The sequence below is a fragment of the Lolium rigidum genome, chromosome 3, assembly GCF_022539505.1.
Source record: "Lolium rigidum isolate FL_2022 chromosome 3, APGP_CSIRO_Lrig_0.1, whole genome shotgun sequence".
Lineage (NCBI taxonomy): Eukaryota > Viridiplantae > Streptophyta > Magnoliopsida > Poales > Poaceae > Lolium > Lolium rigidum.
This window is the reverse complement of record NC_061510.1, coordinates 31,826,838-31,841,912: the sequence shown is the minus strand read 5'-3', so window position 1 is coordinate 31,841,912 and position 15,075 is coordinate 31,826,838. Positions and strand designations below refer to the sequence as shown.

The following is a 15,075-nucleotide window of genomic DNA, read 5'->3' as shown; positions in this document are numbered from 1 at the left end:
AAAAATGACCCATGACCCATTTGCGACGTGCAATGGCTTCCATCTCGCTGACGCAGTCATGCAGAATTTCGGCCCAGTCAACCAAACGCGCCACAAAATACTGATCGATCACGAACATGCATGAATGCATGACAACATGTAATCATCATCAAGTACGCACTCGTGACAGTCACTGGGATAGCATCTCTTTTATCCGATCCGATTTAACAAAGCCTCGATCGGTCACACATCAGTACGCCTGGATGCCACCCCCCGCGCGCGATCCTTACCTGCAGATTGTTTTTGGTTTCGCCGTCGCGTGCACCTACGCCAGCTCCTGTTTGCGGGAAGCATCACCTTCAAGAAGGGAGACGCTGCTGCCCGGACGAGCGCATTGATCCTAGGGTTTCCCCAGCACATCGAATGAAATAGAACAAGGCCAGGGTAGCCATGAAGACCTTCGGGAAGGAATGGTGTCACTGAACGCGGCACCACAACAAGGATTTTTCCTGGAAAAATCCCACCCGCAACCTTCGGACGGTCCGTTGCTCGCAGAGCCCTACGAGGTCGAAGCCTCACCACCACCCCAGTCGCCGCCCAGTAGCACGCGTCACCATGGTCAAAGCCACCATCGTCGTGTCCCCGATGCAACTGTTACAAGGTCTGCAAGACAAGGGGGGAAAAGTCATAGCTTGAATCGGGGCCAGCAACACAACGGTCGCGCTAGAGGGAATAAGCTTTAATTTGGTGGTAGCCGATCGTGACAGCAGGCATACCATTCCCAAAGGGTCCAGCCAGGCCTAACGAGCACGTAAAACCCCTTGTGGAGGCACACCAGTCCTAGGAGGGTTCGACTGGGCCCCGAGGGAGGGCAATAAAGCCCACCGTTGTGCTGCAATATGCCGACCGCCAGCGCCGCCATCTCCATCCTAAACCTCGCTAGAGCCACCGCCTCCATCCTAAACCTCGCTAGAGCCACCGTCTCCATGTTGCTCCACGGGCAAGGAGGCAGGTCGGTCGACCGCCTCTTGATGGGGCCCATAGGGCCTAGATCTTGGGCGAGCATGCGTCGCCCCGCCATCCCTAGACCGCTTTGCCGCCGCCGAAGCGTCAGCACTCCATGTCGTTGTTGTCGAACCTCGGTCACATCCAATTCCGAGTCTCCCAAATTGCACCGTCGTGCGCCGCTCCATGCGCGCAGGAAAAGTCCAGCCGCTGTTGGCGTCGGCGAAGCGGAGCGGGGGAGAAGGAGGGGAATGCTGACCAAAACTGGTCTCCCTTCCACCCAAAACGCACATTCCTAGCGTAAAAAAAGAATGATATATACAACGAATTCAGCTCTCCAGTCACACAGATCAATTCTGAATGTACAGTATATTCTGAATATGAAGCGCAGACAGATATTCTCGTACGAAACACGAACCCCTCATGCCACAACAGGTGTGAAAACCCCAAGGAGACCCAGGATCCCAGCGCGTCTCCACATTCTCGCGAGGGCAAAACGGGCAGTCAAACACAAATAAATTTCCGACTCGCCGCTCGAATGACACGAAGGCCAAACCGAGTCAGCTGCGACCGCCGCGAAATTCTGCCCCGCGACGAGAAAACCCAACCAACTCCGGACGCCGCTGCCCTTCTTCTGATCCGATCCCTCCGCCCAGCGATCCCTTCCGCGCCAGACCACTAGCCGCCCGCCCGACTCCGGAGACGACACCGAGGAGCAATGGCGGCGGCGTGGGGTCGGGCCAAGCGGGCTCTCGCCACCAAGCTCTGCATCCGCGTGCCCACGCGCCAGAACGATCTCGAGGAGGACTCCTACTCGCCGCCAGCCCGATGGGAGCCGTGTCTATTGTCACCACCGGCGGCGGCGTCGGATACGGTGGCGGCGCGGGATTCCGTGACGGAGGAGAAGGCGTGGTCGCCGTCCCTTTCCCTGCGCCGGCTGTCCAGCTCCGGGAGCCGGAGCTCCAACTCCAAGGTGCGTTTTTTCACCTAATCTTCTATTTTTTGTTCCCTTCTAATCGCGTTTGCCGTGTCGAAACGGCCGATTCGATGTGGAATTGTGCGGGGTGGTTCGACTCTCGAATAAAACAAGATGTTTTCCTTTTTTGGGTTGGCGGTTTGCGTAAGATCACCGTAGGACTGTAGGGGTAAGCGCCGAACATCCAGAGCCATCTACATTCGGAGATGATTTTGTTCTTTGTGCAAGTTTGATCAACGTGATACTCCACATGCACATCAGCTTTCATCCGGTTTTGTTGATTTTAACGCCGCTGAATTATTCTGCCTCAAGAATAACTCTGTCATAGGGATGAATTTGCCATTTCTGCACTGATGATCTCTTCATGCAACAGTTCCGTGATGATATTGTTGTTTGCTGAACTTTGTGGTATTACTTGTTTTTTTGTGAGGAGGGTTTTTTCTTGTTGCACAATGATCTTGGACATAGAAAAGGTAAAAGATCACAAGTTGTTGGAATTTTCTTGTTCCATAATGAATCATTTCTTACAATTCATCCTTCTGGAAAGAAGGAGCTGACCTAGATACAGAACTTACACCAATTCCTTGGATTTTTCGCCTGTCAATTATTTTCAATTTTCTTTCTTGTTTGAAAAGAACTATGTGCAATTTTCAGCAGATAAAAAACTCTGCGTGGTCACTAACCGTTTCCTGACGTTTTTAATTCCTTCCCCTTCCGGCTCCGGGTTCTCATTTTATTTTACTAATTAGGTGCCTGTTAGAGTACGTCATGGGCCTAGGCCCGTTAGTCTTATGGTTTGCTTAGGGGTCAAGTAAGCCTTGCTTGGGAGTCAAGTAAACCTCTCTATATAAGGAGAGGAGATGTATCAATCTAATCAAGCAAGAATTAAGAAGGAAATCCCTTCCCTCTTGCCACCGGCCGTGGGCAAGGCCCATGACGTACTCTAACAGTGCCACCTAGGAGATAAGTTTCAGGAAAGTAGGATGTTGGAGTTCCTCTTCCAGGGAAATCACCAAATTGAAAAGTCTTCCCAACGTACAAGTCTAAAATTTAACTAGTAGTACAAGTAAGTCGTCAAAGTTTCTACTGGGATGTTCCAGATACATAGAATCCATGTCATGGCTTACTGGATCTGAGTTTGCAGGTTAGACAGCCGCAGCTGATGGGTTGCATTTTTTAAATTATGCTACAATTTTCCTGTTTGACCACCTAAGAACATCTGCAGTATTGTGCTGCTGCATGCTTAACTTGTGTTGCCTCGTACAGTTTGTTCAGTATTAACTATATCATGGGCTAGCCTTTTCATATGCATACTTTTCCTGCCTTTTTTCTTTCCATGTGATTTGATTGGTTGGTAAGTCCATCTAATTGGACTTGGTCCTCGGCTCGCTGCAGTTGGATCAAACAGTCAGAGTACTTTATACACCTTTCTCGATTACTTTGACTTGTAAAGAATATTTTCTGATGCCAACACACTTTATATAGAGAAATAATCTTTCTTAATACTTTAATTTCTTCTAATTTTGTTTGTGCTTACTGCTCACACTTTGAATGCTTACATACGCTGACTGCATACTAGACAATCCAGTTCATATTTCGCAATGGTGTCTAGATGTGCTAATATCCAAATTCTCAGTTGATCAAGCATGATAGCTAATCGATCGTACTAGACCTATTAGCTCAGTAAATTAGACGGGTACTCATCCCTATGCCAGTATCAAGCTATGCAAATTTTGGTTCTTAGACCTCCATGATAAGTTGATTGCCAAGTTTTCAGTCCTTCCCTCCTTTTGGCTTGATAAATCCCTTCCATTTGACTGGTGGTTCAGAACCTTATGCACTCTTCCTAATACTCAGCTAGGTTGTATGAAAAATCTGCAACACTATTTGTGTGGTTGTAACTTGTTTTGTGTTTACATTTCAATTAAGTTATCCAGGCACATTTATAACCAATTTCGGTAGAAGCTATGTTTTTACTGGTCCGAAGCTCTTAATCTAGCGTGCTAACTCTTTTTGCGCCGGCCTTCTTGATTTCAGAGGGTATGTGCTATCTGCCTTGGTGGTATGAGGACAAGCCACGGACAAGCTCTGTTTACTGCTGAATGCTCCCACAAGTTCCATTTTCATTGTATCACTTCAAACGTCAGGCATGGCAACCATATCTGTCCAATATGTCGTGCCGAGTGGAAAGAACTTCCCTTCCAGGGAACTCAACCTGCAGACGCCACCCATGGAAGAGCTAGAGTAAGCCCAGTAAATTGGCCACATGATGATGGACACATGACCGTTGTCCGTAGGCTTTCCCACACATACAGTGGAAATCTGCAGGAGCAATTTCCTGTCTTCCGTGCTCCCGAGGTACATATTTTCAATGATGACGAGCACATAGATCTTCAACCTGGAACCATGGATGGAAGCAATGCAGTTACTGGTTCGGTTGAAATTAAGACATATTCAGAATTCCAAGCCATACAACAATCAGTGACTCAGAAGGTCTTTTCTATCTTGATTCGTCTCAAGGCTCCAAAGTCCTTGGACTCAGTGAACTCCCGGGCACCTCTTGACCTCGTAACTGTGCTTGATGTAAGCGGTAGCATGAAAGGGGCAAAACTTGCACTTCTCAAAAGTGCTATGAGCTTTGTCATTCAAACACTTGGACCCAATGACCGCTTGTCTGTCATTGCCTTCTCATCCACACCACGGAGGCTCTTCCCCCTTCGTCGAATGACCATAACTGGCCAAATGCGAGCCTTGCAAGCTGTGAATTCCCTTGTTGATGGTGGTGGCACAAACATTGCTGATGGGTTAAAAATGGGTGCTAAAGTAATTGAGCAGCGGCGGCTGAAGAATCCTGTTTGCAGCATCATTCTTCTCTCAGATGGTCAAGACACATATTCACTCCCATCCTATGATGGTGTTCAGCAAAATCACAGTGTACTTGTTCCTCCTTCAATCCTTCCTGGAACTGGTAATCATGTGCAGATCCACACCTTTGGTTTCGGGGCAGATCATGACTCTGCTGCAATGCATTCTATCGCGGAGACATCTAGCGGCACGTTTTCATTTATTGATGCTGAAGGTTCAATCCAGAACGGATTTGCTCAGTGTATTGGTGGCCTCCTCAGTGTAGTGGTTAAGGATATGCAGTTGGGCATTGAGTGTGTGGACGAAGGCGTCCTACTTACGTCCATCAAGTCAGGCAGCTATACAAGTCAGGTAGCTGAAGATGACCGTAATGGGTCAGTTGACATTGGTGACCTTTATGCAGATGAAGAGAGGGCATTTCTGATCACTCTACAGGTCCCAGCTGCACAAGGGCCGACTGTGCTGATCAAACCAAGCTGCACATACCAAGACGCAGTTACCGCAGAGAACATCCAAGTACATGGTGAAGAAGTCAGTGTCCAGCGTCCTGCATATTTTGTTGACTGCAAAATGTGCCCTGAGGTTGAGCGTGAGTGGCACCGCGTTCAAGCCATGGAGGACATGTCCGCTGCACGGGCTGCGGCTGAGGGAGGCGCTTTCTCCCAGGCCGTGTCGATCCTCGAAGGCCGGACGAGGATCCTGGAGTCACAGGCAGCACACTCTTCAGACAGCCAGTGTTTGGCGCTGATCACAGAGCTGAGGGAGATGCAGGAGAGGGTGGAGAGCCAGCGGAGGTACGACGAATCAGGCAGGGCTTACATGCTGGCTGGCCTGAGCTCACACTCATGGCAGAGAGCCACCGCACGGGGTGACTCGACGGAGCTCAACACCCAGATTCACACCTACCAGACACCATCCATGGTTGACATGCTGCACCGCTCGCAGGCCCTTGTGCCCTCCGTTGTCGCGATGCTGAACCGCTCTCCAACTGTTGCTCCTTCACGAAGCTCCAGCCAGCCGATTAGGCCAACAAAATCCTTTTCAGAGCGGCTGCCGTGAGGCTGCCTCATCAGAATGCAGAAAATAACTTGAAGTGGTTAGGATACATTCAAAAGACTGCCCGTTTTTTCAGTTTGATTGCTACTGCTGTTACTTCCATTTTTATATACTCTAGTGAGCATGGGATTAGAAAATTGTTGGGACATGCAAATACAACTAGTTTCTCGGTTTTAAAAAGTACAACTAGTTTGCTGTACAAGAACCTTTGGAAGGGAGTGTGATTAAATGCCATGCCTGAATTAGGCTGATACCTGGTACTACCGGTAAAAGTTGTGGTATTGAATTTGTGTTTTGTGCTCTTGTGTCTTACATAAATAATATCATCTTTGAATGAAATGATGTAGATGGTAAAAGATTGTAACCTCTGGCAATAATAATCTGTGGGACTGTTTCGTGCTTATGTCTATTTGATTTCTGAATTAGGCTTGGTGCAGATTAGATACTATACACACACAACTAGCAAGTACTTGGTTGCATCTTGCATGCAACTATTGCACGGAACGCACGTCTTGATGAAGGCACTTAGCCTGAAATCAAAACCTTGAAGAGTTGAAGATGTATATTAGCTACAAATAGATCTTGTTACATAGATTCACCCCTGGGTTTGAGTTTGATGTACTGCATGTTATCTCTGCATCCGTTCTCTATATCAGCGAATCAAATATGTGAAATGTTGGCAGGTAGTAGTAGCTAGCTTCGGATCTGCACTGCTAGCTGTATTCCCTCGGGAAAAAAAACCATGAAGTGAAGAAAAATGCGGTTGATTGAGAAGTGATATGGTGAGAATGTCGAAACCAAAATTAATTGTACATGGCACGCAGTTGCAATTTACATACTTGGGGTGACAAGCTACATAGGTTCATACAGCGCCACCTGATCATATGCATGGCTCATATGGTCATGGGTAAAAGGTAGTAAACTCTAGACATGAACTCGATAGCATGGCCCTACGTGATCAGGCTAAGCATGCGCCGATGATCGATGTCCTTGTGGTAACTGAAACATGCAACCTTGGCTAGCTAGGCTGCTTCCACTGTCTTTACACTGGGATACACACATTGCCGTAGTAGATAGGCGCTAGTACTCGCCTGAGTCGTCGCCTCCGCTGCAGCCGTCTTCCCCGTCGACGAGCCGCCAGAGGCTGTCCCACAGAGCGCCGTCATCATCGTCGACCGGGAGGTCTAGCACCGTTGACATGACCGGCGGACAGGGGGAGTAGCAGTCGTTGCTCTGGACGTCAGCGTTGCTCATCATCACGTTCATCAGCTGCGCCTCCATCGCAGCCTCCTCCTCCTGCGAGTCCTGCGGTCTACGCTGCTGCTGCATCATCATCATCGGCAGCTGCTGGTCTTCATGCCGCTCCATGAGCTGCTGTCGCTGCTGCTGGAGCAGTTGGATGGTGTGGAGGTACTGGCGGTGCTGCTGCTGCTGCTCGAGCTGGTACTGGTGGAGCAGCTGCGCCCTGGCGCGCCGGGACGGCCGCGCCTTCTTGAAGTGCGTCCGCCAGTAGTTCTTGATCTCGTTGTCCGTCCTCCCCGGCAGGCACCGCGCGATCGCCGACCACCTGCACGCCATGTCACACGCTTCAGTTAAATTAGGCACCGGCCAGCCGTCCGCCCACTCGGCACTGCACTGCACAAGTGTACAGTGCGGCTGGGCATCTACTACAGCGCTTGCACGATGACTGTACCTGTTGCCGAGCATGGCGTGGAGCTGGAGGATGACGGTCTCCTCGTCGGGGGTGATCTTCCCCCGCTTCAGGTCCGGCCGGAGGTAGTTCACCCACCGCAGCCGGCAGCTCTTCCCGCTCCGACGAAGCCCTGCACACACATATGATTACAGCCATGAGCATCCAGCAGCAACCATGTCGAGGAGTTCTCAAAAATCACAGTACTGCAAACCCCAAAACTATGCAAGAAAATGATTGAATTGCGTACCTGTGATCTTGGCCACGGAGTTCCAGCTGCCTTCGCCCTGCTGCTGCACGTACTCGGTGAGCAGCCTGTCCTCCAGCGCCGTCCATGGCCCCTTCCTCCAGCCCCCCTGCAGCACCTCCAGGCTGCTGCTCATGGCGTCCATGCAGCCAGACTTATTTAATCTATCTTTACTCAACTTACTATACTGTGCTCTCGCTAAAAAATCAGCTAGTTGCAATAGAAATATTTTGATCGCTGTGGCTAATAGTAGGGGTTGTCTGTCTATGTGGTTCCCGGCTTGTATGACAGCTAGAATCTCCGTGCCCTGCTCCGCCATTTATACCAACGAGCTCCTAAAGCGATCCACGTAGCTAGTGTCATTGTTGCCTACAGCGACCAAAAATTCCACTCCCACTTGGCTAGGCTAATCGCCATACTATATCGTTGTCCTGGTTCTGACAAAAAGATCGCTCCTCTTCTACTAGAATGTTGTGGTGGTGATGCAATGCTCGAGAGCTGGTTCAATCTTTCAAGCATCTTTAGTTACCCCCTTTTACTTAGTTTATTGTATCCTTAATCTCGAATCAATCATCGCACATATGATGGTTATCGATCTCATACTTTTACGCGTGTACGTGGTGCGAGTAGAATAGGCGTCGACCACCGTATTTAGAAATGGAGACACTGGTGATTAATGAGTACAGCATAGTTTCCTAGTATTTGACCAGTAATTCTTTTTCGCATGAGCTGCTGACCTGTGGGTCCCACACAAAATAGTGCATGTTTTAGCGTGTTTGGGTCAGGGAGCTCAACACCCTGCCGAGGGTGTAGGGCTGGTCTAACTATGGTTTGATAAACTTGATCTGATGCTACCTCGCTTCATCAACTTCTCTGAAGAACTTCTCAAAAAGAATTTGAAGAAAAAAGAAAAGACAAGTCTTCTGAGAATACGTGTTGTTTGCAGGTCAGCGAACTCTCAGGAGACTTGGGTTACCAAATGTTGAGTTGCATGCTTACCTAATTAGACTATGAGTGAGCTACTAACCTAGTTTGCAAATATGCTGTTATTAAGACTGAAAAAGTAAAAGCAAAAGGTAACATATATCTAGCTAAGCATTGGAATTGTCAGCTTGCAAGTGGAGTGGACAATCTTTTTCTCCTGCGAGAGAAGCGGTTAAAGTCATGGGGTTTCAATGTTGACAGAAAAGTGAATAACCATTTAGGGACTTTAGGTCAATGGTTAGCCATATTGAGTAAAGGAGGTCAATGCTGACCAAAGTCGTAACCGCGTACTCCATATATAGCTCAATTCAGAGCAAAGCTGCCAAATTAGTGGACTAATTGACATAAGATAGGTAAGTTTGATGATAGCAACTTGCCTAATTCGTGGGGTTTGAGTTTGAGATTAAACAGAAGTCATGGGCTCAGTGTTGATAGCAAAAATGAATAACCATTTCGGGACTTTGGGTCAATGCATAGCTATATTTAGTAAATGAAGTCAATGTTGACCAAGCGTGTCGTAACCACGTGATCCATATATAGCTTAATTCAGGGAAAAGCTGCTAAATTAGTGGACTGATTGATAGGGTATAGGTAAGTTCAATGGTAGAAACTCTCTCAACGCATAGGGTTTGATTTTAAGATTAAAGACAAGTTACACTTGCAAACAAATTAATATAAAGGTCTTTCATAAACCTATCTATGCTATTAGCAATGTTGAGGAAATCGCTTATCGGGGACAACTCGGTCGGCTGACGATTAGCGATTAATAGGCAAATCGGCCGATTAATCGGGAGATAAATGAGTTAATCGGGCGATAAATGAGTTTATCGGCTAATCGGTGACCACTGAATAGGGATTAATCGGGTGATTAATTGTTGAATCGGACGATTTTTTGAACAGTGGCTATTAGCAATATATAGGGCTCACACTTCATGGTTAACAATCGGATACTCTACTAACATCATTTTTTTCTGGGAAAATTGAAGGCACAAGGTTATGTTTTGATGAATTGATAGAGAGAAGAGTTGAGTACAATCCCAAAAAGACACACCCAAGGTTATCCAGAACGTTACACCCCTAAAAGTTAGGCCACCAGAAGAACTATTAATAAACCTGATGTGTCGATTGTTGCCTACAACTTGGCTTCCACCTTGATCGTGTCAAGCAAGCCAACAATGTCAATTCCATGCCATCGTAGATGACTGTGTTGTGTTGTTTCAGGACCCACCAAGCAGTGGGCATGATTATTAAAGGGACGCGAGCTTGCGAGCGGTAGGGGCGGTTCGCACGGCTGACGACTACCACCAGTCCGCAAACTTGTACCCAATATAGCTGGGATGCATGCAAAACACACATAACCCAGTAGAGCACCCCGGGCCACGTAATCCTTGAGAAGGGGTAGCTACATAGTATATGCTCCGTAGTATCGTTCGGTTGATCTATAGCACACAAAGAGAGTGTTATAGATTACGACGAGCTAGTATTTCAACGGTCTAGCATCTTTGCTAGCAGCCCAACCAAAGGAAGAATTTGACCCTACAAGTGCTTCAAGTTGATCTTCCACAAGGCACAAGCAATCGATTCATGGAATATGGCCTTGTGATATGAGTTGAATGAGAAGGTCTCATCCGACATCCACTGCCATAAAAAACGATCCAACAAAGCCGGGAGATAAATCCCACAGAACATCCTCTCTACCTGGATGTACTACCAGAGTGACAGGTTGGTGAGACCACATGTATATCACTGATCTACCTTCTATTACCGAAGGCATCCTTGACATTCTGACGTTTCTTAATGCGCCTTGAGACCAGTAGAATGAGGCCAAGCGCAGTCTAGGAGTTGGGCTTCCCGATCGACCATCTATCCCCCAAAAATTTGTGGATGCTTTCTCACCCACCACCATTTAGGTGGATGCGGAGAACACCCCACACTCATCTCTCGAGAACTACATATCCAACAGGTGCTATGGCCGAAGCGGTTCAGTGTGCATCTTCTAGATCTAGCAGAACCGGAGGCTAGTTACAGCCAAATTCTATCTCTTTTTCCAATCACTTTGCTTGTAGTTTTGCCCGGAATCTCACGAAACTTGGAAGAAAATTGCCGACCATGTTGTTGTTTTTAGCAAAATCTTCTTTCAGTCTTTGTCACGTAGGAAACAAACGCAATAAAATCGAGAAAAATACCGGTGAATTTTTTAGGGAAAAGGAGTCCATCATGCCAAAAGGGAGGGACACTCGGCTAGCGAGGAACTAGAGAGTTACCATGGCGCGGGCCCTACCATTGACTTGTCCATGGTGGGACTCTCGACCCTCGTGCCCCCTCACGTTCTCCTTTCGCCAGATTCATACGTTTATAGAAAACATGATGTCCCAAAGGCATGGATGAGCTTTTCGCGAACCAGAGTGTCGTCACAAGCAAAAACTAGGGTTTCAGGATCAGGGTGATCTTTCTCTCCACGCAAGAGAGGGGGAATTTGAGGTCATCATTATCACCATCATCACCTCATCGATCTCAAACGTCATGTTTTCATATCCCATCACCATGTGTGAGTAGTTCTCTTAAGATATGAGGTGGATGAGAATTGGATCAGATTGATCATGTAGTAATGAATAGCATATGAATTTATCAATGATTGTCTTGAGAATGCTTACGTATGGATGTTATTGCATTTGTGTTGAGTGTAATGCTTGTTACTAGGACCTGAGTAACATGATATTGGTACTTAACTTCTATTTCTCCACCATATATATATGAATTCGGTATTGACATGCACTATGTGATACATGTTATTATGTGAAACCTGCAAACCCCAAATGGTGAATAGGATGGGACAACAAGGAAATCATGTTTTAATTGAGGATTATGTGTGTTCTGAAGTGATAGTGCTTTGACCCGGATGTCTTGAAAAGGGCATCATTTATTATCCTAAGTACCCTTAAGTGGCCCCAGTAAAATGGGAGGATATACAGGAAAAAAGATGTTGTGCAAGTTCTCTTGTTAGCACATACAATTTTCATTATGTTACTATTATATGTGTGATCTCATCCATGCAACATCCCGATATCACCTCATGCCTACACTTTCAGTCAGTGAAAGTTACACTTAGAAACTGTTGTTTTTTTTACTTTATTGTTTACTTACAACTTCTACATTTTACAAACTTTATTCTTGAGAATGTTGATAAACATGTGTGATTGGGAGTGACGTCTGAATTTTTGAACTCCTATTGGTATTCTTGTGCTTCCGCATGTTGAACTATAAATTTAGATTAATACTTCTCAATGAAGATCACCTCTCTGCTCAACCGTGGAAATACCCTAAGGATCTTCTCAACCTGCTTCAACATCTTCTTACCATACATGATTATATTTCTGGTATCCACGATTTAGTAAATGTTCCTTGAATACTTATAGCAGGCGACTTATTGATTGGCAATTACATGACTTTTTTTTGTAAGCCTCTATACTTATATGGTTATTCTGAAGTTGCCCTAGTCAGCGTTCATTTGAGGACACACGTGAATATTAAAACTAACACATGTATTCATTGATGATTATATTTTGTAGTCATTAACATAAATATGTTAAAGTAATAAAGTGGACACATGTTAGAAACATGGGGTCGGACTGATCAAACTTAAGTCATAGCAGTAATGTTTATAGTTATTCCTCTACACAATATGTACTCTGTGTGTTTAGACCTAAATATTGGCGCACTGGGTTGTGGTAAAGGTACCTTTCAGGTTTATGATGCATCAAGCTAAGAGGTATGGTCACTCAAGTACCATGAGCGAGATATCTCATCAAGCCTCCTCGAGTGACTGGATCTAGAAATGCATGATCATGCTATTTAATGTTAAGAGTTAAACAGTAACAGCTATTTACTTGTATACAGGCCAAGTACCTGTAGAGCTAGGCCCCCAAAAATATCCACCTCCACCTCCCGTGTGTTCCGAATCAAATCTACATATCCTGCATGTTCTATGTGCTGCCGCCGCATGCGCAAGATCCACCCCATGCCTCCATCTGCAGCAGGATAGGTAGATAAACATACAGCGAAAAAGGAGTCCAGACAGGAACAAATGGCCTAAAAAAGACTCGATTAAACAAACGTTTCCCCTCGAATAGCTTTTGGACTGACGGACGATCGATCGGAAGACGGAACGAAGATACAGCTGTTATTGTTAAGTACTGTTAGTCTTCATGTAATTTAATTGTTAGGCCTCATATGTGTCCAGCAAAACACGGAATAAATCCCTTTTAATATTTTGTAATAGATCGTAGGAACATATGCGAGCGTGGATGCGCATTGTGCATGTCGCCATCGACCGAAAGACACATATGAAGAGTTGCAGACGCAGAGGGAAGAAGAAGAAGTGAAGAAAGAATTTGGACCGACGCTTAGCTACACTGCAGTTCGTTTGACCGAAATGTACGCACACCTGGCCATGGCGCATAGGCCAGATGAAGGCCTAACTCGATCGAGATAGAGCCATCTGAAGAATTCTGCAGTGAAACGAACTGAAATGAACCTGAACTCCATTGTGCTTTGCCAGTCAGAGTCGGCGTCAACGTACGCTATAGCTATAGCTAGCTAGGTAATCATGCAAGCTTTACAAGCCTAGAATTTTGTATAGATAAAGCTGATCAAATGCTTATATGTGTGGTGTATGATGTGCTGTGTGCGTGTCCAGAATGAGCCAAAGTCTCAAAGGGGTTTAAGCCTCCAAAAGGAAGAAAATGACTGCAAGTGAATCGCGACAAAACTTATCCGACTAAGTACTACTACTGTGCAGAGATTTTTTCCCTGCTGCTCATGGTGATTGATTAGATCAATCTAGTTACCAGCTTTACTTTTTTGTTGGTGTTAATTTTGAACTTAATTACTGAAAGTGAGATGTCACTGACAAAGCATGCAAGGAAACAACGTTTATCCTCTGTTCCTCCAGCATGCCTTCCTAGCCGATGGCCAGCAGGCCAGCGGAGATGGATCCATATGAAAGAAACATGCCAAGATCGTATTGGCGTACACATTAGTTAAACTAATCCCCGTGGTGAGATCTCCTTTCCCCGTTCTGTCCGATCGACATACCTGCTGTAAAGTGTATCTCGTGATGGTTCTTGCCTTTATTCCCAAAGGAGGAAGAACGCGAGCGTAAAACAAACTAGATCGCATCAAATCCGAGATCCAGTTAAACAATTTTCAAAAATCTTATGAGCAGCTTGAGAGGCTCCAAGTGTCACCATTGTTGTACAAATCCGGAAGTTAAAATATGTAGCAGCAAGCATCGCCAGGAGATATCTCTCCAAGTTGATTTGCTTAGTGGTGGCTTGACAGGAGCCACGGGGCCGATGGTCTCTCACCACGTACGTACGACCATACAACTGGACTTGATTTTGTCTGTGCTTCAGCTCTTGGTTATATTAATCGACGACCCGTACTGTGGTGCCATTGCTAATATGTGGCATCGCTTATGAGTTTCTTCATCAGAGTGGATGAATGTGGCCACACAGCAATCTTGGCTATAGTTTATGTTGGGATTTCTACATGCACAAATCATGTGCAAGAAGATGCGCTTTGCACAGGTACATACAAAACGTCCCTGGCTTGCTAGTGCCACTACCCAGAAAAGCTAAAGCAGACAGATGGCTCGCAGCCATGCATCTAACAACCAATATTCAAGTTAGGAAAAAGAAATACAAGTACGTTTTTAACATCAATACAATTCCTCCAGACGCCACTTAGCTTCTTGTTCCCGGTTTCTGGTTCCTGGTTTAGTCTTGCTGCTAGTTTTTCTTAGCTTTTCTAGGCCCTTCCATAGGGTTGGTCCCTCCGAAAAGTCCTTTTGGAACATGGGCACCATTGCTCTCATTGTATTAAAAAATTCGAAAATTATATTTAAATATTTCAAAAAATTATGTAACAAAATTCTAAAATTATCTAATGATGTATTCTGCTAACGTATAAAAACTCAATTACAAATATTTTGTTTTCTGAGAAATACAAAAATGACAAAGTCTGATTTTTTTGGAGATTTGAATCACTATACTCATAGGGTTAGCATCTAGTGCAGTATGTGTGAAAATGTATGCACTATGTGTGCTATAACTTGTATGTCTTTCATATTTGAACCAAATTTGAATAAGTTTGAAATATTTGAAAAGGGGCTTTTGGCTTAAACGTTTGAAACCAAAAACCACTTCTCTTCATGCATGCTTGACTTCATAAGACAGAGTTTAGCTAGGGTTAGGGGATAGATGCATGATTTTC

At 45.7% G+C, this 15,075-nt stretch overlaps 2 protein-coding genes across 2 annotated transcripts; one reads left to right on the top strand and one right to left on the bottom strand.

Moving 5' to 3' along the window:
* The first annotated feature begins 1,702 nt into the window (after positions 1-1,702).
* LOC124694606 (E3 ubiquitin-protein ligase WAV3-like) lies at positions 1,703-5,884 on the top strand. The gene is made up of 2 exons (XM_047227573.1): positions 1,703-1,957; positions 3,998-5,884. The coding sequence occupies exons 1-2, from the start codon at positions 1,703-1,705 to the stop codon at positions 5,882-5,884; spliced, it is 2,142 nt and encodes a 713-aa protein (XP_047083529.1).
* Positions 5,885-6,961: 1,077 nt separating this feature from the next.
* On the bottom strand, positions 6,962-7,963 carry LOC124694605 (transcription factor MYB2-like). Its single transcript, XM_047227572.1, has 3 exons — positions 7,822-7,963; positions 7,575-7,704; positions 6,962-7,448 (listed from the first exon to the last, which is right to left on the bottom strand). Exons 1-3 carry the CDS (start codon positions 7,961-7,963, stop codon positions 6,962-6,964), a joined length of 759 nt encoding a protein of 252 aa, XP_047083528.1.
* Positions 7,964-15,075: the final 7,112 nt, after the last annotated feature.